Raw genomic sequence first — 22185 nt, forward strand, 5'->3', positions numbered from 1 at the left:
AGGGATTAAAGTTTGCATATATTGATTTCATATAAAATATAAAAGCGCATATATGATACCTACAATTATATGATGCCTCAAAATAATTGGTAATGATTATATTGAATAATAAGTAAAGATTTTTAAAATGTCAAAAAAGCCACAGTCCTATGTAAAAAGTGGCAGTAGCTATTTTGTCCTTTTGCAGCATCTCCTCCTGTGCAGCATCAGGATATCACAATGAGCAAGACTTAACAGTAAAGGTTTCAAGCCTATCAAAACAACATATCTTAGGGAAAAATAAGACCTTAGTTAACAAGGAAATGCATGCATACTCAAAGGATTAGATATTATAAAATGCCCTTCCCTAAACACAGGCCTCCTTTGTAGACTTTGTAGACGAGGTAGAGTATGAGTTATTACAAGAGAGAGAGACTTGTGGCCAAAATACTTTTGCAAAGAAACAGGCTTATCTACCAAGCCATAAATGTTTTCCATTTACCAAACATGAAATGCCTATGCGAATGAAAAAGGCATGGTGTTGGAAGCGTCACGCATATTGCATATTTTATTGCATATTATATCCATGGATCAATACTACTGTTTTTCCATATTGTTTCGATTTCATAAGTGGCTCAGAAGTCGGTTTCTTTGCTAAAGTATTTTGGCCACAATTCTATCTCTCTTGTAATAACTCATACTCTACCTCGTCTACAAAGGAGGCCTGTGTTTAGGGAAGGGCATTTTATAATATCTAATCCTTTGAGTATGCAGGCTTTCCTTGTTAACTAAGGTCTTATTTTCCCTAAGATATGTTGTTTTGATAGGCTTGAAACCTTTACTGTTAAGTCTTGCTCATTGTGATATTGTCATAAGTAATCAGACCAATTTGTTTGTCTCATGAAGTCATATTACAGGTAATATGGTCATATTACAACATTAAGTGCAAAGTGCTGCATGACTGAAATTATGCTGGGATTTGTTCATGTGTTATCCAGTGTGCAATAAAAAGATACTGTCTGTTTCTCCAGTTAAGAAGAATAATTTTCTTTGCAATGATTAATGCTAAAAGCAGTGGCTTGGAGTTCGTATAGGCAGGTGTTGCTGCAATGCTGTTATCCAAAAATGTTGACAGTGTTTGGGTAGTTTTCTTCCAAAAGTGATTAACTGAACGGGGTTCGATTCCTGTTCTGGGTGGCTATGCTGTGCTACACCAATAAGAGTCCTTGGGCAACACTACATTGGCCCACCACGAGTAACCTTGTACGTAGCTCTGGATAAGAATTTCAGCTAAATGCCATAAATGTAAATGTAATGAAAGAGTTAAGGATATTACGTTGTGTCTTCTATGTAAGACCTTATATTATTTATTGTATATTTTTACTCATGAAGGTATTCCTGCAGATCTGTATCCAGTGGTTGTTACTTATGCCAATACAAGTTCTACTTCCCATTTACTGCATGGGACAGATGTGGTGGTGTTTGATATTAGTGAATGGTTCATATAGTTTTAAAGGGTTTTTTTTATGGTTAGTGAATATGTTTACACTTTCTATAAGAGGGGGCGGGTTAAGAGGTTTATTGGATTTTAGCTTTTAATTTGTTCTTTTATTAGTGGTATTGAATGTGTAAATCAATGTGTTATTACTGAAAAAATACTTTCCATTTATTTAAGATTAGGGATGAATTGCAAAGTCTGTGTTATTACATATTGGTGTATGTGAGCTGGGAGTCATATCAAAATGTATCAATTTATTGTTTTTCCACCAGGCTGAAAGAAGTGGTTGGTGTGGCACAACAGATAACACCACTACCAGCCAATGTGGGAGACTGGGGTTCAATTCCCGTTCTGGGTGGCTATGCTGCGCTATACCAATAAGAGTCCTTGGGCAACACTATATTGGCCCACCATGAGTAACCTTGTACGTTGCTCTGGATAAAAGTGTCAGCTAAGTGCCATAAATGTAATGAAAGAGTTGAGGATATTGATTGAACAGTTATGGTGCTTTAGCATTTTATTCAGGAATGGCAAGTCTGATAGGTATGTCAGTGCAGTAGGTTTGTTCTATGTCTAGCCATTGATTGTTACAGTAATCTTCTTGTTTCCAATTATTAAATATTGAAGTTGTTTTGGGGGTTAGTATTGAAGAAATCACTGCCACCATAAGGTTTGTTATTTTGTAATGTTGAGTTTTTTTTTTATTTTATATAGTTTTATTATTATTGTTTCTCCAGGGGAACAGAGTTTTCCATGTGTTCAGTGTGTGTCAGACCACATTTTGGTTGGTTTAATTGGGATCATAGAGAACAGTTAGTAAATAACTAGTTGATCTTTGGTAGAACTGCAATGTGCCCTTAAATTGAGATTGGTAAGTTTATTCATTTAAGTCATTGTCTAGTGACAACAGTGGGGTAAAATTGAGCTGAAATAATTCAGATATCCTGGAGGAAATGTTTATTTCAAGGTATGTGATGTGAAGGGAGATGTTTTGGGAGAGCAGCATTTGAGTTTGTTACACATATTGGTAAAAGAATTGATTTATGCCAGTTTACAGAATAATCAGATATGTTTGAGTACAAACTGATGAGGGTAGTGACTTCTTTGATTTTGTTGAATTCTGAAGGTAAAGCAATATGTAATCCACATTGTGAATTACATGGATGATGCAATGGGTTTTGATAACAGTGATTTGTCTTATGTCAGCATCTATTGGTTCAAAATAATGCAAATAATAATGGAGAGAGTGAATATCCGTGTCTGGTTCTGAAATGCACAAAGAAGGTCTGTGAGGTTAAATTATTGGTGACAACTAAATCTAGTATTTTAAACTGGTGTATAAAGGATTGTCTAAAGACAAACTTCCAGTTCCAGTTTATTTAATGCTTTCTCAGCATTTAAAGATACAATGTCACGGTTTGTCACGCTTGGAGCCAGAGGCGGACTTACTCGCAGGATAACTTTTAATACAGGAAAATAAAACAAAAACAGTGACCAAACAATACTAGAATCACACAAACAGGCCAATTCAACAAACCATTAAACCGACATAAACGAACACACACACCAACATGGACATGCAGACCAGACCAGGCACAACTGAAACAAACGGGTACTTATACAGAGGATAATGAGGAACACCTGGGAGTAACAAGGGTGCGTGGTTACAAAGGAGACACTGGTGGAAACCCTAACGGACAGGCGTGGCTAGGACAGACAAGACATAAACAAGAGCACATGCTTGGGAGCACATGGCAAAAACAAAACAGGGGCAGACATGATAATAGGTGCAGGCATGACAACAATAATTGGGTTTTTATTTTTGTGTTGTGAAAAATATATTAAGTTAGAGAGGCGATGTTTGTTCTCTGCAAAGGTTCTTCCTTTTATAAAATAAATGTTGAAGTTGAAGTCCTTTTTATATTTATCATTGTGTTCAGGGCAATTTTGCTGTGAGAGTACAAACTTTTTCTCATTGTCCAGTTTATGCTGTGTTCTTTTATCACTTTTAGAGTTTAGAATTTTCTGCACAGGTTCGATGTGGTTGTTTGATTTTTTTTTTGCTGTTATGTGTTGCATTTTTTTTTAATGCTTTTTGTGCACTCATTTTAGTACAGTTTTTACTCTTTTTGGTGTGTCATTTATTTCCATGAAAGATGCTTACTCTCTCTGTATCTTTGAGTTGAAGTGTTGAAATGACATCAAGGTTTTGTTGTGCGTCTGTGTGTCTTTAATCTGAAAGTGCGGGCTGATTGGGGTGTGGTCTGAGATTACTATGGAATGGATTGCTGTTTTAGAAAGGTATGGTATAATAGATTAGTAATAGATTACTGGCAAGAAAATAATCAATGCGGGAGTATGACTGGCGGACATGGGAGAAGTAGACATATTCTCTGTGGCTCATGATTAGATAATATAGCTTAAGTTAACTTCAGGTTTATTATTTGATGGGGCTTCCAGGCTATCTGTTGGAAGTCTTCTGAACTCAGAAATCTTGTTGGAGTGTTTTTGAGCTAAAAATATAATACTTTAGTTGCTTGTATTGATTTAGATTGGCAAGGATATTTGTAGTTATTCATAATTGACAGTAGTCCAAATAAAACATAAAAACGTTATGCACTTTATTATTTATTCATGTATTTATTAGTATTATCAGCTCTCAGGACTTTTATTCTGAAATTGGAGCTGAGCAAAAAGAGTGGATTAGCCCCTCACTTTAGGTTTTTTACCAATATCTGGAGCAGAATTTACTGAGGATAATCCAGAATCTGGAGTGTTCATGTCATCAGCCTTTCCCCTACAAGCTCCGCTGATGAAGCTGAGCAACAAAACAGACATGTTGATTGTCTCAGTTCTTGAGCACATAGTGGTACTAGTGGTCTGAACAAGTTGAGTCTGAACAAACTGAGAGTAAACAGGTTGTGGTCACCAAACACCAAATACTTGAACTACAGAAATATAATCTGTATTTTGTCGGATGCTTCAAAAGGTAGTGTTAGTCCTTTCAGAAGCTGAAAAGACAGACAGACAGACAGACAGACCAAGCTGATTGACAGAGTATCATGGATTTAGATCTGTTAATTTTTTTTCTCCTTATTACTTCACAAACTCTTTAGACCCTGATTATTCACTACACTAAGGCAGAGACTGGAGGACAGATCTTTCGAGCAGTATTTATGTGCTTGGATTTCTGGAAAAGAATGGAATTTAGCTGTGTTTACCCATGTCCGGTTACTCTGACCGGAGTTATAAACCCCAGAATACTGGCAATCGTGTTCAAAGTAAATCTAATGCATTGTGGATTGAGTAATTTTACGCTTTTAATCTTTTAGCTGAAAGTCCAGACAGTGAGCCAAGAAGTCAAGATTAAAGTATTCAAGCCTCTAAATTGAAAGGTCTTAAGAAAATAAACTCCCATTTATGCAGTCTGTGTGTAATCTTAATTAAACACATGAACTTAATTGTTGGTACCATTACATTAAAGAAAGAAAAACTCACAATTATCACTAAAATAACTTTAAACTGACAAAATAGATACATTTTGAAAATTTACTGAAAATCAACTAATGATAATCCAACACTGCTTTTGAATTGTGGTTTAACAGAGAAATAAAAAAAATGAATAAAACTGGCCTGCATGCAAAACCTAAAAAAGACTGGGAAAAAAAATGACAATAGGGACATGTTAAACTAAGATTTCTTCAAACTTGTAATCATTCAGTCTGCGTATTTAAAGGGTAAAAAAGAAGTCACTGTGCTGTTTGGTATCATGGCGTGTACCACACTGAACATGGACCACAGAAAGCTACGGAAAGAGCTGTCTAGAGCTGGAATAATTATAGACAAACGTGTTAAAGGTAAAGGCTATGAGCAGTTTGCTCATAAGGAGTGGGCCAAATTACCTGTGGACAGGTGCAGAAGTCATTGAGAGTTACAGAAATTATTTGTTTGCAGTGATTGCCTAAAAAAGGCTGTGCAAGTTAAGGGTATCATCATTTTTGTTCAGGACAATTTTATTTTTTTATTTTTTTTTATTTATTTTTTTTATTATTCTGTTGAACAACAATTCAAACCCAATGACTGATTTTCAGTAAATGTTTATTACCACTACAAGTTCCATTCATCTGAACAACAAAGCAGCAGTTTGTAACCATCGGAAATTTCAACACATACAGGTTCATGCAAAAGTTAAGAAGGACACATTTCTTTAATATTTTAAGCCAGATATGCCATTTGGCAGGTGTTACAACTTAACGCTATTTGTAGCTAGCTAAGAGTCTTTCAGTTCCTTTTTGGGGATTTCCCCCCATTCTTTCATGCAAAATGATTTTGGAAATCTGACTTTAGTTCAAGTCGGCTCAATATCCTTATGGAGTAGAAGGTGAATACTAAAGTCAGAATGTGTGACTTTAATGGTTAGCATTAATTAGCATTAATTTATTCATATACAAAGCTTTGCCATCTTGTGGAAGTTCTCCTGTGGTGTTTACTGTTGATATATATTAATCAAATGGCTGTTGAATGTATTAATATTTACATTCTATCAGTTAAATGTATTCAGGGAATTCAGGAACAAAATTCAACAAAAAACATATAAATTTAAGTATTAAGAGACAAAGCTATTTAATGTTTCATAACTCAATGTATTGCATTTTTTTTCCTTTCCATGATTCGGTCTGATCCTAGCTTGCAGTTTTTTTGCTCTATATTCCCTAAATGCAACTTACCTAAAATTAACTGTACATATTACTGGAAAAAATAAAATAAATAAGTACATAATAAGTGTGTGTGTGTGTATGTATATGTGTGTGTGTATGTACAGTGAGTCCAAGAAGTATTTGATCCCTTGCTGATTTTCTTCGTTGGCCCACTAATAAAGACATGATCATTCTATACTTTTAATGGTAGATGTATTCTTACATGGAGAGACAGAATATTAAAAAGAAAATTCAGAAAATAAATCTAAGGAATATATATTAATTGATTTGTATTTCATGGAGTGAAATAAGTATTTGATCCCTTAGTATTCATTAGCAGTTCTGGCTTTTACAGACCAGTTAGACACTCCCAATCAACTTGTTACCTGACCTGAAGCCACCTGTTCTCACTAATCACTTGTGTGAAAAACACCTGTCCACAGAATCAGACAGATCACACAGATTTCAAGTCTCCAACATGGGTAAAACCAAAGAGCTGTCACAGGACCTCAGAGTCAGAATTGTTGACCTTCACAAAGCTGGAATGGGCTACAAAAAGATTAGTAAGGTGTTGGATGTGAAAGTAACAACTATTGGTGCAATTATCAGAAAGTTTAAAGAGTATAACATGACAATCAACAGACCTCGGCCCGGTGCTCCAAAGAAGATTTCGCCTCGTGGGGTGGCAATGATGCTGAGAACAGTCAGAAATCGTCCTGCAACCACTCGGCAGGAGTTAGCAAATGACCTGAAGGCAGCTGGGACCACAGTTTGCAAGGAAACAATTGGCAACACTTTGCGCAACAATGGATTCACATCCTGCAGTGCCCGAAAGGTACCCCTGCTGAAGAGAGCACATGTGGAGGCGCGCCTCAAGTATGCCAATGATCATTTGAAAGATGAACCAAGTTATTGGGAGAAGGTTTTGTGGTCAGACGAGACCAAAATTGAACTTTTTGGCCTCAACTCCACCCGCCATGTGTGGAGGAAGAAAAATGCTGCCTATGACCCCAAGAACACTGTGCCCACCGTCAAGCATGGAGGTGGAAGCATAATGTTTTGGGGGTGTTTCTCTGCCAAGGGTACAGGGCTACTTCACCGCATCACTGGGAAGATGGATGGAGCCATGTACCGCACAATCCTGAGGGACAACCTCCTCCCCTCTGCCAGGGATCTGAAAATGGGCCGTGGTTGGGTCTTCCAACATGATAACGACCCTAAACATACAGCAAAGGCAACAAAGGATTGGCTCAAGAAAAATCACATTAAGGTCATGGAGTGGCCCAGCCAGTCGCCAGACCTCAATCCGATCGAAAATCTATGGAGGGAGCTGAAGGTCAGAGTTGCCAAGCGACAGCCCACCAACCTTCATGATTTAGAGAGGATCTGCAAAGAAGAGTGGGCCAAAATTCCCCCTGGTGTGTGTGCTAAACTTGTGGTTAACTACAACAAACGTCTCACCGCTGTGCTTGCAAACAAAGGCTTTGCCACTAAGTATTGAGTGTGTTTGGCAAGAGGGATCAGATACTTATTTTCCTCATTGAAATACAAATTAATTAAAATATATTCTTTAAAATTATATTCTGGATTTTTGTCTTGATATTCTGTCTCTCCATGTTAGAATATATCTACCATTAAAAGTGCAGAAGGATAGTGTCTTTATTAGTGGGCAAACAAAGAAAATCAGCAAGGGATCAAATACTTCTTGGACTCACTGTATATGTATGTATGTATGTATGTGTATATATATATATATATATATATATATATATATATATATATATATATATATATATGAGAGAGAGAGAGATAGGGTGTTAGTCAAAATTTCAATAGCGGTTTCAACTTTGTCATCCCTATCTTAACACAATATGTATAGCATATACGCTGACTGGCCAAAAAAAAAAAAAAGATCACATACTTTAACATTTCGTTGGACCGCATTTAGCTTTGATTATGTCATGCATTTGCTGTGGCATCATTTCCAAGCTTCTGCAATGACGCAGCATTTATTTATAATATTTCACAGCATTTATTTCTAGTAGGCACTAGGCATGATGGGTGCATCACTTTAGCCGCCTCTAACAGAGTAAATCTGGACTCATCAGACCACATGAGCTTCTTCCATTGCTCCAGAGTCCTATCTTTATGCTGCCTAGCAAATCGAAGCCATTTTGCCAGTTAGCCTCACTGACAAGGCTCTTACCTATTTGCTTAGTTAAATTCAGGTGGTGACCTTTTTTTTGGCCAGGCAGTGTATAAATACTATAATATACTAGTTTATTGACCAAAAATTTTCTTTATGAAAAAGACAGCTTAGGGTCTGTAAGGCTACGTCCACACAGCAAGGGCCCAAGTGACCCAAATCCTATTTTATCACCGGATCTGATGGTTTTTAGAGCAAAAGAGCAATGCCCTATGTAGGATTTTGATTTCACCTTCACTAGCAAGAAGTGGCTGACAGCTGGGCTTCTCATCAAAAATTATTTGATTTGGTTTCTTTAAACTTCGCTTTAAAGCTTTTTATTTTCCTTTGACACTCCATGTCCTCATTTCTTTAGAAATGTCTTCAAACATGAAGTGTTTGTGATTGTGTTTGTGTGATGCTTTCTAATTGTGTTTAAACAGACTTCAACCTAAATACTTGAGGTCTGTTACCTCACTATCCTGCCACTGAAAACCCCTGTCGCTGCAGTCTGTTGTCCATTTTTCCTTTTCAGTGAATGTCGTTTTGGATTGTCGCATTAATTTCGATCTGGTTGCTTGGGCATAGTCGCATGTGTATCGGATATGTATTCATTCACTTCAGTACCAAATATGAAAATGGCACAAATCAGAATTAGAAAAGGTCAGATTCAGTGTGTCACATCTGATGGAAAAGCACAGATTTGGGTCACTTTTACCTGCTGTGTAAATGTAGCCTAAGAGTATCAGTTTTGATACTGCTATATTTCCTTGATAGATGGGCATTTATATGCTCATTGTTTGTATATCCCATCCCTTCCTTACAGCTAAAAGCTCTAATGCTGCCCGACCGCTTCGTGCCGCCCTTACATGGACGTGGCAACTGACGTACACTTTCATTTTCATCTATATTATCCACCTAGTATGTGCATAGGTTCCTGACTTTTTCCCCTTTTTCCCCTCATTTTGCATTAAAGGTAAATGTACAGTCAACTATTTGTTCAGAACTAATTTACAAATTAGCACAGCCTCCAAAAAATCATGACTGTATATACTAAAGTACAAATGTTTATCTAAGTGATGATAAATGTACAGCTTTTTTTGTATATGGAAACAATTATTTGTCAATAGATATATATAATGTTGTTGCCTCTTGTAAAATCTTAAATGAAATCCATAGGCTAACCATGTCTACCCAAAAGCATTCTTACACAACTTTCTTTTGTAATTTTTTTTTCTTCCTGCCAAAATCATGCGGGCAATTAATTGATGTAAGTCACAAAAATAATAATTTGCTTACTTTTAAAAAGACTTTTTTTTTGTTTGTTTGTTTGTTTGTTTAGTATTAATAAACAATCTCTTTCATTTCTAATCTCTTTAATCAATTTACGAATGCCTTTGGTTTGTGAATGTTTACGGTGTTTGCTCTAACAGTTTAAGAGTGTTTGCACTGCTTTTATTTCCTCTTTTCTTTTGGTTCTCTGGTAAAACCTTGTATTGCCTTATAGTGTTTATGTTTGTAAGTCTGCAGTGTAATCAGCAGGCCGTACTGGTGAAGCGTTTAGCAGTTTTAACTGCTAAATGTTAAAATGTATAGTGATCTCTTAAATCATGCACATTGTCGAAATTTATGTTCCATGTTTCTACGATCAACAATCAAGAATTACAACAATAACAGTGTCCGTTTTCTATTGCAGCACTCTATAATGCGGAATATATATTTGAAAAGTATTATAAAACTAGACTATTATGAGAGTAAACTTAATGAGTGCATGAGGAAAGAGATCAAAAGTCAAAACATCAAGGTGTTATTGAATTATGTGATTTTTTTTTGTTGACTATATAAGAACTGTCAAAAAAAGCTTTAATATCTCTCAAAGCTTATGACTGTTTTACATTATATGTACATATGTTTCTGCTGTGAGAATAGTGTATTTAGTGAAGTATAATGTTTATAGTGTATATTTTGGGGGAACTAATGCTGGAATTAATGGATTTTAAGTCAGTTATTAGCAAATGTCAGCAAAGGAGGAATTGTAAAACAGCTTAATTAATCCTTGCTGAGGTAACTTTTGTTTAAATTGTGTAATGTTTCTGAGATATTTTAGTCCCCCCATACTGTACACCTATGGACAAAGGCCATTTTAATCAAAAATTATCTTCGAAAAAATGAAGTGTAGCTTAAAGGCTAGCGCCTCTGTTATAGCCTTTAATTAAATTAATCCTATCTCCCCATCTTTTTCTGTTCTAGTCTGTTCTAACTCTTAATTTTTTTTAAGTGTTGGTGTAGATGTTTTGCTTATTTTCTTTTGGTTTGTTTGATTGTTTTCTATTTTTTGTGAATGCTTTGTTTTGATTTTTTTTGTGCTTTTGTAAAACTAATTTTAACAACTTTAGCACTAATTTGCTGTCTTTTTTCTGTTGCTTTCTAGGAGGGGAATTAGTCATCCCTGTTCTAGTTGAGGACCCCATAGATATCCCTCCTGTTTCCACCCGATCTCCTTTCATCCCTCTCCCATCAACCCTACGCCCTTTTCTCACCATTATTGAGACCACCAAAGAATCTTTGTCCATTGCCACTGAGGCAGGGGTACCTTGCTTGTTGCACCAAGGCAGCAATGATTGTGATGATGAGGGTGGTGATGATGGCTTGGCGATATCTGGGTTTGGATCTGGGGAGACATACGACTCTAGCCTCCCACCTACTGATGATGAAGATTTTTATACCACCTTCTCCTTGGTAACAGATAAGATCTTGACCACATCAGCCTATGAAGGTGGCTACAAAGCTCTTGCACCCAAATGGGAGACAAAGGACTTTAAGCCTAGTAAGGCTTCTGAAAAAAGTAGGACTACACTTATCCCACATCTGCCTGAGCCCAGAAGCTCTGTAGCAGCATTTGTCACATCTAAGGCACCTCCTAAAATTCCTGCGGGCAAAATGAACAACCGTGAGGTCAAACCACACCCAGATATTCTGCTTCCTTTTCCTACATCTTATGACATGGATGGCACCAAACCCCGAGGCCCACTCATTACACAGCCTATGCTGCGCAACATGCCCAGCGCTCTGCCCACTGTTCCAGGAATCAGGAATGTTCCTGCTGGAGCCTCAGAAGTTATACGTGAATCCAGCAGCACTATGGGAATGGTGGTGGGCATTGTGTCAGCTGCTGCCCTTTGCATCCTTATCCTCCTCTATGCCATGTATAAGTACAGGAACAGAGATGAAGGTTCTTACCAAGTGGATGAGACACAGAATTACATCAGCAACTCATCACAGACTAATGGCGCAGTAGTTAAGGACAAGCAGTCAAGTAGCAAAGGCACCAGTAGCAAAAGACCAAGAGACAAGGAATACTATGTATAAAACACAATTTAATCGGTGAAATGTATTGAAATTTGAGAATTTATTGCAGAACCATACGGGATGCAGCGATTTAGTTAGGAAATTCTTGGAGAACCCTAAAGGAATTAAGAACGTTATGGGAAACATTGAGGATCTTGTTCATTTAAGCCTGGTTATAGGACAAAACCAGTGTAATGTAATGACATTGTTATCCCCAAAATTATTTTCCAAAGAACATAACCCTTGCCGTGAAAAAATGTCCACTATAGCTCTATACAGTACAGTAATGATCATCAGTAATGTTGGGCATGCATGTGAAATGTGTGATTTAGTGTTGGCATAGTGTTGCAAGAACAGAGCTAGAAAAAAGACTTCAGACAAAGTGGACATTAAGTGGACCCAAGCTCTTTTTTTTTTTTTTTTTCTTTCAAAAATAAGTTGTATTTTGAAGGAAATTCCAAACTTAAACAGTTTAATTTTCATATTTTTTTTATTTTCACATTTTTTAATTTTCACGTTTATTTTTTTTCACTTTTTTAAATATTTTATTCAGATTTCAGCGTGACAAGTGCCAGAATCACATTATAAATGGGCCCTTTAAGAGAGAAAATAAATATTTTATTTTAGGTTTTGATTTTGTATTAAGTCTTGGGTACAGCGTCCTATGCTCTTCTCACAATATCCAGTATCTGAAGGAAAGTTTAATTGTAATATCACAGTCAAATTAGTAATGCAGTCACTCAGTTTGCATATCGTTGCTGCCAAAAAAACAATTCCCAAATTTCTCTCCACATTTTTCTTGTTCTGATTCATTTTAACACATCAGTTATCATTGCATTGCACCTGACTCTTTCATGATCCCTTAATTTGGATAGTACACTTTTGCCCCATATAGATTACCTACAGATGTTTAAATTAACAAACTATTTGGTGAAAATTTAGCTGCGTTTATTCTCAACACAATTATGGATAGGGTTAGATTTAGGATTTTTTAGCTTAAAGTAAGAACAGAGCTAGACAGGGACAATTAAGGTGAATTTCCACTGACATGTAGTTGAATGTAGGTTAAGAACAAGTGTACTATCCGAATAAAGCGTTACCTACGTTTTATATTAATCTACATTTAAAATCAGATTTTGCCTTTTTTATGTGAAGTTAACATTTTGGAAAAAACGTTTTTGTACAGTGACGATATTTACTATATAAATACTACAGTATCTTTTAGGCTAACAACAAATGCTTGAATTTTGGTTTTATTAGATCTGTTCAATTGGTTTATTTGGAAGACTCCACTATATACTTGTTTTACTTGCTATAATCTACAAAAACACATCACTGAGAAGTACTTGAGCAAATAATGCAATTTGAATTTTTATTAGAACTCTAGATTATATATATATATGAGTTTTAGTGGTCACATGAGCATTTGACCGCTGAAAACTGTCAGTTGACAAAAAAACTGCATTCTCAATTGTCTCCTTGTTACTCGCTATTCTATTATTATTTTAGTTATTAATATTTTAAATAAAAAAGGGTACAAAAAGACAGATGATGGATTTGAATGCCTACTGCCGCTATGTTGTAAGTACTTTGGGTTTTGTTTTATGTTCTATCATTTAATTTATCATGTTCTTCTGACATTGTGCGGTCCTATTTAGGTTTAATATTTTTAACTGTTGGCTTAATGTGTTTTTGTTTTGTTTCAACTTGTTTTTTTTTTCTTAATTTTTATTTCCGCTTTCATTTTTCACTGTGTCACAGAAAAGAAATTATGTATATTTTGTTTTGATTATTGTTTGTTTTTTATAGTTTGATTTATTGTTTTTGCTCTTTGAATTTTAAACTATGTCCAGCAATAAAATGTTCCCAGACATTTGCGTCCTGTTTTTAAACACATATTTAAGTTTTATTAATTATTAAGTTTATTTAAGTTTAGTTTTTATCCACTTTATATGTTTAAACTTAGCAACTGCAGTGTCCTACCTGGCAGTGAACATAGGGTCATTGTCATGACTGGCTAGGTCAGACAATGAGGGTGAATACTCACAGGGGATGGCTCGATGCGAGAGTGTTTTATTCAACAAATAAACACAAGAAAAAGCAGCAAAGTTACAGGGGAAAAAGGATAAACCGAAATATATTTGTGACAAAGAAAACAAAAATGCACACCTGAGGCTGGAGAGAATCCGGGAGCTAGGCTAACGTGCCGGGAATGAGTGGGAGAGAAATGCTAACCAAGACCTAGTGCCTGGGGAAACTAGGGAAAACCAAAGCTGCGCTCTTCAGGCGCTAGGGAACTTGCGTGACTTGAGAGCTGAGAGATCAGCTGCAGAACCCAAAAGGCAATGCAAGAGCGACTTGGTAACGAGGCTCGCCCATGAACGGTACTACTAAAGTGAACCTGGATAGAGAGGAAACCTCTCTGGCGACCTCGTGGATTATAGGACCGTGAACTTGAACTTTGACGCCCTTGGTTAGCTCTGTTTAGTCTGTGCAAACAGTACCATGGATACATTCAATTCCACGACTACATCCAATTCTCGGCAAAGGGCAGCTAGTGCTAGCCCCTTAAAATTTTTTAGAATAATTCATCACTGTTTCTTATTTCAGTAGTTCAATGTTTATGTATATTGTACAGAATATTATATATTTTTTTTTTACAGAATAGTATAGGAAGAAGTATAAAAAAGAATTATTTTCAGTGCTTGTGTATAAAAGCACTTTGTTTACATGTTAACTTAAATTCAATTTCATTACATTTAGTCACATTGTAATAATTAAAAAATAATTATTTAATTATTTTTTACATAAAAATTTAATGACAAAATGATGAAATTGAATTTACAGTTACATGTTAAAATATAGAATATAATAAAGAGTATGGAAACTATTTTACAGCAACAAAAAAAAACTAAATGCCATTAGCCAGACAAACTAAAGGTAAATATAGCCTTTCACAGATATATAGCATTTTGCTGTCCATGTTTCTTCTATATTGCATACCATACATGCTCAATAATAAGTTTCAACTGGAACTTTGCATGTGTATTGGCCAATATTAGCAAATGCACAGACACAAGACAAAATTACATTTACAGTGGAGGTCTCAGCATTGGATTCACCACCTTGTTTGATAAAGCTGGTTGTTGATGCTGCATCATGTCAATTTTGCCAACCAGTGTTCCAAGGCTGCTCAACTACTAATACATTTTGTATGTTTTGTGAGGGGATATCATTTTTTTTAAATAAACTACTGGGAACTGGTGCTGATTTTTTGGGGTATTTTGGAATCTTGTGTCACTGATTTATTCATTCCTAAACTCCTAAAACTCCATTGGCCTACTGGATTTAGGGCCTATTTTGAGCTGATGTTGCAGTTCAGTATAGTCCTGATTCACTGGCTCTATAGCACCACCTAGGCTTTCATGGAATATGTCATGGCTAGAATGTTTTTTGTGTGATTTCTTCAGCCAATCCAAACAACTTTGCAGTTTGGACCATTAATTTCTTCCTAAAGGGTGTGTTTGCTAATTTGCATATTAATCAAAGTGTACTTTGTAAAATTGTAGTATTTTTGACCAATCCTTACATGTTTGGTATTAAAATACTTGGCAGACTCTGTCTAAAATATTATCAAAAAGTTTGATAATAGACATTTTTAAACAATATGGTCACCATATACAAATACATATTTGGATGGGAGCCTAATTTATATTTATAATGTTTGAATGCTTCAGTCAATTTTTTTATACTGTATATTAATATAATGTGTGTATACTTCAAAATGGAGCAAGGTCAGTACTACAAAACTATTTTTCAGCAACTTTAGAGACACACATGTAATATACATGTTTTTGTTATGATTTTTATTATTTTCTGTCAGGAAAATGCAATGTGGAGAAGTCTCAGAAAAAAAACAGACTTGGCAGCAAGGTACAACAGTTGTGAAGTGACTTATTCAAGACAAGATGATGTTCTGCAGGTTTATTTGTGCAATATTTACAGAGTTGTACAGGATTTTACAGTATTTTATATGTAAAATTTTGTGGTGACTATTAGCCAATTAATTTGAATTATTTTAAACATCTTCCAGGCTAAACATTCACCAATCAGGATGAAGCTTAATTGATATATAAAGCTCATATTTCATTAAAGCAGAGGCAAAAAGAAAATCAAATATCTAATTTCATTTTTCAGTTGGCCATGCGGTGCACAAGCCCTTTCAACTTTGCATTTACATGTCTTTTCAAGAAATGCATTGTTTTTTTCTCAAATTTAAAATTGCACTTTTCAAACTAGTCCTAGGAATTTTAGTCAATGAACTCCAAAACAAACATAAAAGCCAAAGATGATGGGTAAGGAAAAACTCCCTCAGATCAGGGGAAAGAAACCTTGGGAGGAAACCATCCTCCTCTGGTCAGAACTGTTTATATATTTTTGATAAAAGTCATTACACCTCTCAAAAATGTGTCTAAATCTGTGTTATTGAGCACTTTTCCTTTGCCAAGAGAATCCATCCACAGGTGGGGCATATTGAGATGCTGATTAGAGAGCATGATTGTTGTACAGGTGTGCCTTAGGCTAGCCACAATAAAAGGCCACACTAAAATGTGCAGTTTACTTTTACTGTTTTGAGGGTGTTTGGGGATTAGAAAACCAGTCAGTGTGACCACCATTTGCCTCATGCAGTTACAACATGTTCGCATAGAGTTGATCAGGTTGTTGATTGTGGCCTGTGGAATGTTGGTCCACTCCTCTTCGATGGCTGTGCGAAGTTGCTAAATATTGTCAGCAAGTGGAACACGCTGTATATGCCGATCCAGAGATATCCATGCTCAATGGGTGACCTGTCCGGTGAGTGTGCTTGCCATGTAAGAACTGGGATGTTTTTCAGCTTCCAGGAATTGTGAACAGATCCTTGCAACATGGAACATTATCATGATGCAGCATGAGGTGATGGTTATGGATGAATGGATGAGGCACAAGAATGGGCCTCAGGATCTTGTCACTGTATCTCAATATCAATAAAAAACGTTTGTTGTCCATAACCCCATTGCCCCATGGGCCACTCTATTGACAACATGGACATCAGCAAACCGCTCACCCATACAACGTCATATACACAGTCTGAAAACAATTACGATGAATTAAGTTGGAGGCCCAGAAGAGCACGACGAGCATGCAGATCAGCTTCCTTGAGATGGTTTCTGACAGTCTTATATCTGAAATCTCAGGTGCAGTATCTGTCTGATTTGTCGTGAGTTTAGAAATCATAATGAAAAATACAAAAAGATGTTTTTCTGTTATTCTCAATTAGCGATACCAAATATGCTGAGTGAGCCATACTCAATAAGGTTGTCTTTTCAGGCACAGTGGAATACCTCCAGTTCAGTTGACCGCCATTCTCGCCCTAGTTTCTGTACCATTTGTTTTAAGATACAAGTTTGTTTACTGTACCATGGTTGCAAAGTGTTCATCAGGTGGAACTAGTGCTCGATTTTGAAACTTCTCCGCTTTCAGTACACAATAAGCCTGTATTTAGGGGTCCAAGCACTGAAGGTGTGACAACCCTATTGTTTTTGTTTGGTTTTTTCTTCTATTATTATAGGGGTTCAATCACTATGGGTCCGCCCACTTTGGTTTTGAGATCATTTGCATGATATGCAATGAAACACAATTTTTGAGGGCGAACTAGTCTGGTCACATTTTAAAATTTCATCTTAGCCAAAGCAAGTCATTTCTAATACTTACCGTTTTCCCAGAAATGTGTTTTGTTTGTCCTCCAAACATCTCTAGAGTGTCCAGGTAAATAATTATGCAAACAATTTTGAAGTTGTTAAAAAAAAAGTAAATTATTCTTTCTGGGTGGAGCTTTCTTTGGGTAATATCTCAGCCCGTTTTTTCCAACTAGGACCAAATTTTAGATTGACATCAAACGTGTAACTCTGATGTAGTGTGCAAATTTGGTGGAAATCCACCTTTGGGGGGCACTACAGTATGAAAACATATATCAATTTTTACCATCTATTTCTGAAAAAGACAATTTTACTTTTATATAGTGTCCCAACATAATCAGCTACAGAAGCCCTCCCCTGACATTTCTGCTGCCTATTCCCCTGCTGCAGAGACTACAATAAACAAATATACTCACACAAACACAAACATCAGTGCACACCTATACACAAACAAGTGAAATACACAGAATCTCTCACATTCGGAGACATACATGCACAAATCCAGTAATGCACACACATCTGAGCTCCAACCAATAAGCAATGTCACAGAGTGAATACAGTCATGAGTCAAGCTAACACATAAAACAAACTCTGTTGACCAATCCCTTAACAACACAGTCATTATCAGCTGTTCAAGCTGTACAAGAGCAGGTGTGCAAACACAGAGACATGGGCAGAGAAGGTCACAGTCAATATAAATGTAAGATGCACTATATGGACAAAAATATTGGGACAGCTGCTCATTCATTAAGAGTTTATCATGCTTTTGTTGGAGTAACTGTCTCTACCAAAATCTAGCAGAAGGCCTTCCCTGGACAGTAAGCTGCTGTGAAAATGTAATTTGCATTAGAGAGGTCAGGATGTTGGATGATCACCACCCCAACCTCATACCTATCTCCCAAACTTCTCAAATGCATTTGATGGGGCACCATCTTTCCAGAAAACACAGTTACATTGCTCCAGAGCTTAATGCTGGGGGTTTCATACCCCTTTAGCCCCACCTGGCAGTAGGCATGGTGCCAACAGGTTCATTATATTGTTTATTATACATATAATATATTGTTTGTTCATTATATCTATTATTTTGGCAATATATCTATATGGGGACTGGACAAGCTGTGGGCATGCATTTGTGTGTGTGTCAATGATGGGTGCAACTTACAGTAGCTAAATGCTAATGAATATTAGGAGGGGTGTCCACAAACATTTGGACATTTTACCCAACCCATACATACTCTCCCCCTGGGTCATCGTTGATCACTCCACCCATCCCCCAACTGCACATTTATTTATTAACATTTTTCCCAGTTTGGACCGCCAATTAGCCAACCCATACATACTCTCTCCCCCTGTCTTAGGAGTAGGATTGGTAATCAGTATTCTAATATAACTGGTATTAATCTAAATTTTCCAGACATAACTTTAAATTCTGATTCTAGATAGAATCAAGATAGAGCAGACTATGGTTATTCTGAACATATGCAGTTCTCTGACACAGATGCAGAACTTTTAAGTGCAGATTGTGATGGACCTGACCTTGCATTAGACCTTGCAGAATGGGGCACAAAGAACAGAGCCACTCAAGCAGCATTAATGAACCTTTAGGAATTCATAGAAATCCCAGACACAAATCTATACAAAGATGCTACACTCTGCTTTCAACTCTCACAGGGGTTGAGGTTAAAAGGAAATGTGGAAGACAATGTATTTATTATGACCTCAAATCCAACATACCTTTAGACAGCACAGTTGATTTAGTAGTGAATGTTGATGGGCTTCCAGTTAAGTCAAGCAGCACACAATTTTGGCCTATTTTAGTAAAATTCCACAACCTGGAACAATTTGTAGTTGCACTTGTTCTGTGTCCAACATCCCATTCACTAGTGGACTACCTGTTATCTTACCTTAAAAAGTGCACATCAAAGCAATTGTGATGCGCCTGTTACATGTGATTCACCTTTAATGCTTATAATGCAAATAATGCTTATTTTAGCTGTGAGAGTTTTACAATCTATTTTCACAGATGAAGATGATAAACCTCATCCAGTTGTGACTAAGACACATATGGTATGTCTGTGGTAATCAATGTTGCATTAATGGTGAAGCAGATCCAAAAATATGGCGTTGTCCATATACTAGTATATCTTAATTTGAATATTGTTATAAGTTCATTTTTGTTTAGTGTTTAATTCAAAAAGGTAAACTAAATCGTTTTTTACTTCAGCATAAAAAAACACAATCATAGGGAAGGCTGCTGACATGACCTTGAGAAGATTGCTAAGAAAAGTTGATTTAAGAACTTGAACATGAACCGCCAGACACAGGCATCTCCAGGAAAGGGACTACAGCTGCCACGTTCCTAATATCAAGTCAATGCAGCACTTCAGGCTTCGATCTACTGACAATCGGCCACTTTACGACAAACATCTTGTCATCACATGCATTGTTTTTATAATCAGCAAAAGTTTTTGTCAACAATGCCCTGTGAGCAGAGTCCTACATCTACATTTCATTTCAGGCGGGACTTTTCAGCCATTCTAATGACAAGATTGTTGACTACCAATTAACCACCCTTCTACTTTGAGCTCTGCCTTACAGTTACTACATTTGACAATTAAGTTTCTTTCCACCTTAAGTGTATTTTTCCGCATTTAGCCCCCAATTCATTAGGATAGTTCCTAGACAGGGCTGCTCAATCCTGTTCCTGGAGATCTTATCACCCTGTTCAGTTGCTCCTAAAAGCCTTTATTATCTGGATCAGGTGTGTTAGATTCAGGGTGGTAGAACTCCAGGACCAAGATTGAACAGCCCTGCCCTAGATGCTCTCATTACAAGATCAAATCGGGCTGATTTGAAAGAGGGTTAACAATGTACAGATGGTATTAACGTGTACTTTTTTTTTACTGTGTATGTTTTACTACAGTAAGAGGCCATGTACCTATGTTTCTCACCAACTTTGCTCAGTTATCAAGAGTTGGTGATAAAAACACAGAAGAATGCACCAACAAAATATTGGATAGGTAATTATTTTTTGAGCTACATACCATACTTGTCTGGATATTAAAAAAGCAAATGATGTCCAGTTGATCTGACTAACATTTGATATATTCTCATGCTCTTCACAAATGGTCTAAATTCAACATGAAGGGAAGAGTGGGTGGCCCAAAAAGAACATTTGAAAGCACCAGTCTAAAATCAATAGTAGGGTTGAGGGAGGGTGTTTTTTAATAAGTAACTTAATTTCCTTTCTATTGAAAAGGTGGAAACTGTAGTCCTGTGGGGTTTTACAGAAAAAAACGTCAATGATGCAAAGTACAACTCACAAGGTAAGTACAAGGTATCAAACTCTATTTGCGTGCTAACAGCACCCTCATGAAATGTTATTTTTCTACTAAATGTCATTTTTGTAATGACTACTTTACAAAAGTAACCACAAAAATAAACAATTCCAAAACGAATTTATAATTAATGAGCATTAAAATTATTATTGTACTTATTGCCTTATTATAGGATACATTTTACACAGGAAAACTTAATATTGTCCCATCACAGGAACATCATTTCAATTTAAAATAAAATTAGCTGCAAGAATTCCACAAACATCCCCGCGAGACCTACTGTAGTTTACGAAGGTTGCGATGGACTTGACGGCTCTCTTGCAATCTCCTCCCCCAACAGCAACCGGCTGCTCTCGCTGACCGCCAAGGCGAGGCGCAATTCATCTCAAAACAAGCTTATTCTCTCTCCTCTCTCTCTCTACGCGATAGCGTACGATAATTCATATCAACGCATTCCAGCTCTAGAGCACGAGTGACTCTTCACAAAGCTTTGTCAAGGCGGGGATAACTTGATCCAAAGTCTGGCACGGCAATGTATCCCCGAGACAGCTCATAGCTGTTGCGCAGGATACTCGTGATGAAAACACTGAAGATTTTAAAAATCGTAGTCAAAAATTCGAAGTAAGAGAACGGTCAGCTGTCATATTCCACTTGCAGGCTATGTGGAACAATCGAGGACAAACCTTTTCATCGTGGATATAACTGTACGTGTGCAGACTGCTTTTCCTACTTGACAAAAGGCTGACATTCCAAAATGCAAGTTTTGGCCACTGTGCTTATAATACTCAACTTGTTAACTGGAACTCTCACCGGGGACATTGATAGGTGCCCACATGGGTGTGAATGTTCGGAATGGAGAAGCTACTCTGTTTCGTGTAGAGACATAGATGCTATGCCTATGTTTCCTGCCAGTACGGAGACACTGTGAGTATACTTTTTTTTTTTTCAAAACAAAGTTTTATTTTTTTTACGCTCTAAATAACACAATTGAACTACTTGAATACTCTGTAAACAGACTAGCAGTCAGCATACATCGGCCAGATTGCTTGGTGTTAGGACAGTCGCCAAGATTTTAGAACGTTTACAGCACAATGTTGGATGATTTGAGTACGCATTAGACCGAAGAGTAGTTAGAAAATTTAAGGTGTGAATAGAATGGCATCATTGTTCAAAAAGGAATCTTCGGTCTAATGAGTACTCAAATCATCCAACATTGTGGAGCGTGGTACAGGATTTAAGGAAAACGATGGAAATTTGTGCAAGCTGAGCTGAAATGCTGAGTGGGTGGTGTCATGTTTGTGCTTAGGGGCAAGGAGAAGAAATTTACAACACACATCTCAGGCTCACTGTGATTTCTGCCTAGCATGCATTATGGTTGCATTATGACATTTATTTATGTCTACAA

At 36.6% G+C, this 22185-nt stretch overlaps 2 protein-coding genes across 10 annotated transcripts in view; both read left to right on the top strand.

Moving 5' to 3' along the window:
* The window catches only part of nrxn3b (neurexin 3b), a 129693-nt gene extending 116222 nt beyond the window's left edge, over positions 1–13471 (top strand). For 7 of the 8 annotated variants that reach the window (XM_072679688.1, XM_072679725.1, XM_072679707.1 and 4 more), the window contains one exon: positions 10791–13471. In XM_072679688.1, the coding sequence (XP_072535789.1) occupies positions 10791–11728 (938 nt within the window). In that variant the 3' untranslated portion in view covers positions 11729–13471. Of the gene's footprint in view, positions 1–9185; positions 9630–10790 lie in introns of all 8 variants that reach the window. The other variant, XR_011979710.1, reaches the window with a different exon arrangement.
* Positions 13472–21210: 7739 nt separating this feature from the next.
* tshr (thyroid stimulating hormone receptor) overlaps positions 21211–22185 on the top strand; it is a 61154-nt gene continuing 60179 nt past the window's right edge. For both annotated transcript variants that reach the window (XM_072679759.1, XM_072679768.1), the window contains exon 1: positions 21211–21704. In XM_072679759.1, coding sequence (XP_072535860.1) covers positions 21535–21704 — 170 coding nt within the window. In that variant the 5' untranslated portion in view covers positions 21211–21534. The remainder of the gene's footprint in view (positions 21705–22185) is intronic.

The sequence above is a fragment of the Salminus brasiliensis genome, chromosome 1 (assembly GCF_030463535.1).
Source record: "Salminus brasiliensis chromosome 1, fSalBra1.hap2, whole genome shotgun sequence".
NCBI lineage: Eukaryota > Metazoa > Chordata > Actinopteri > Characiformes > Bryconidae > Salminus > Salminus brasiliensis.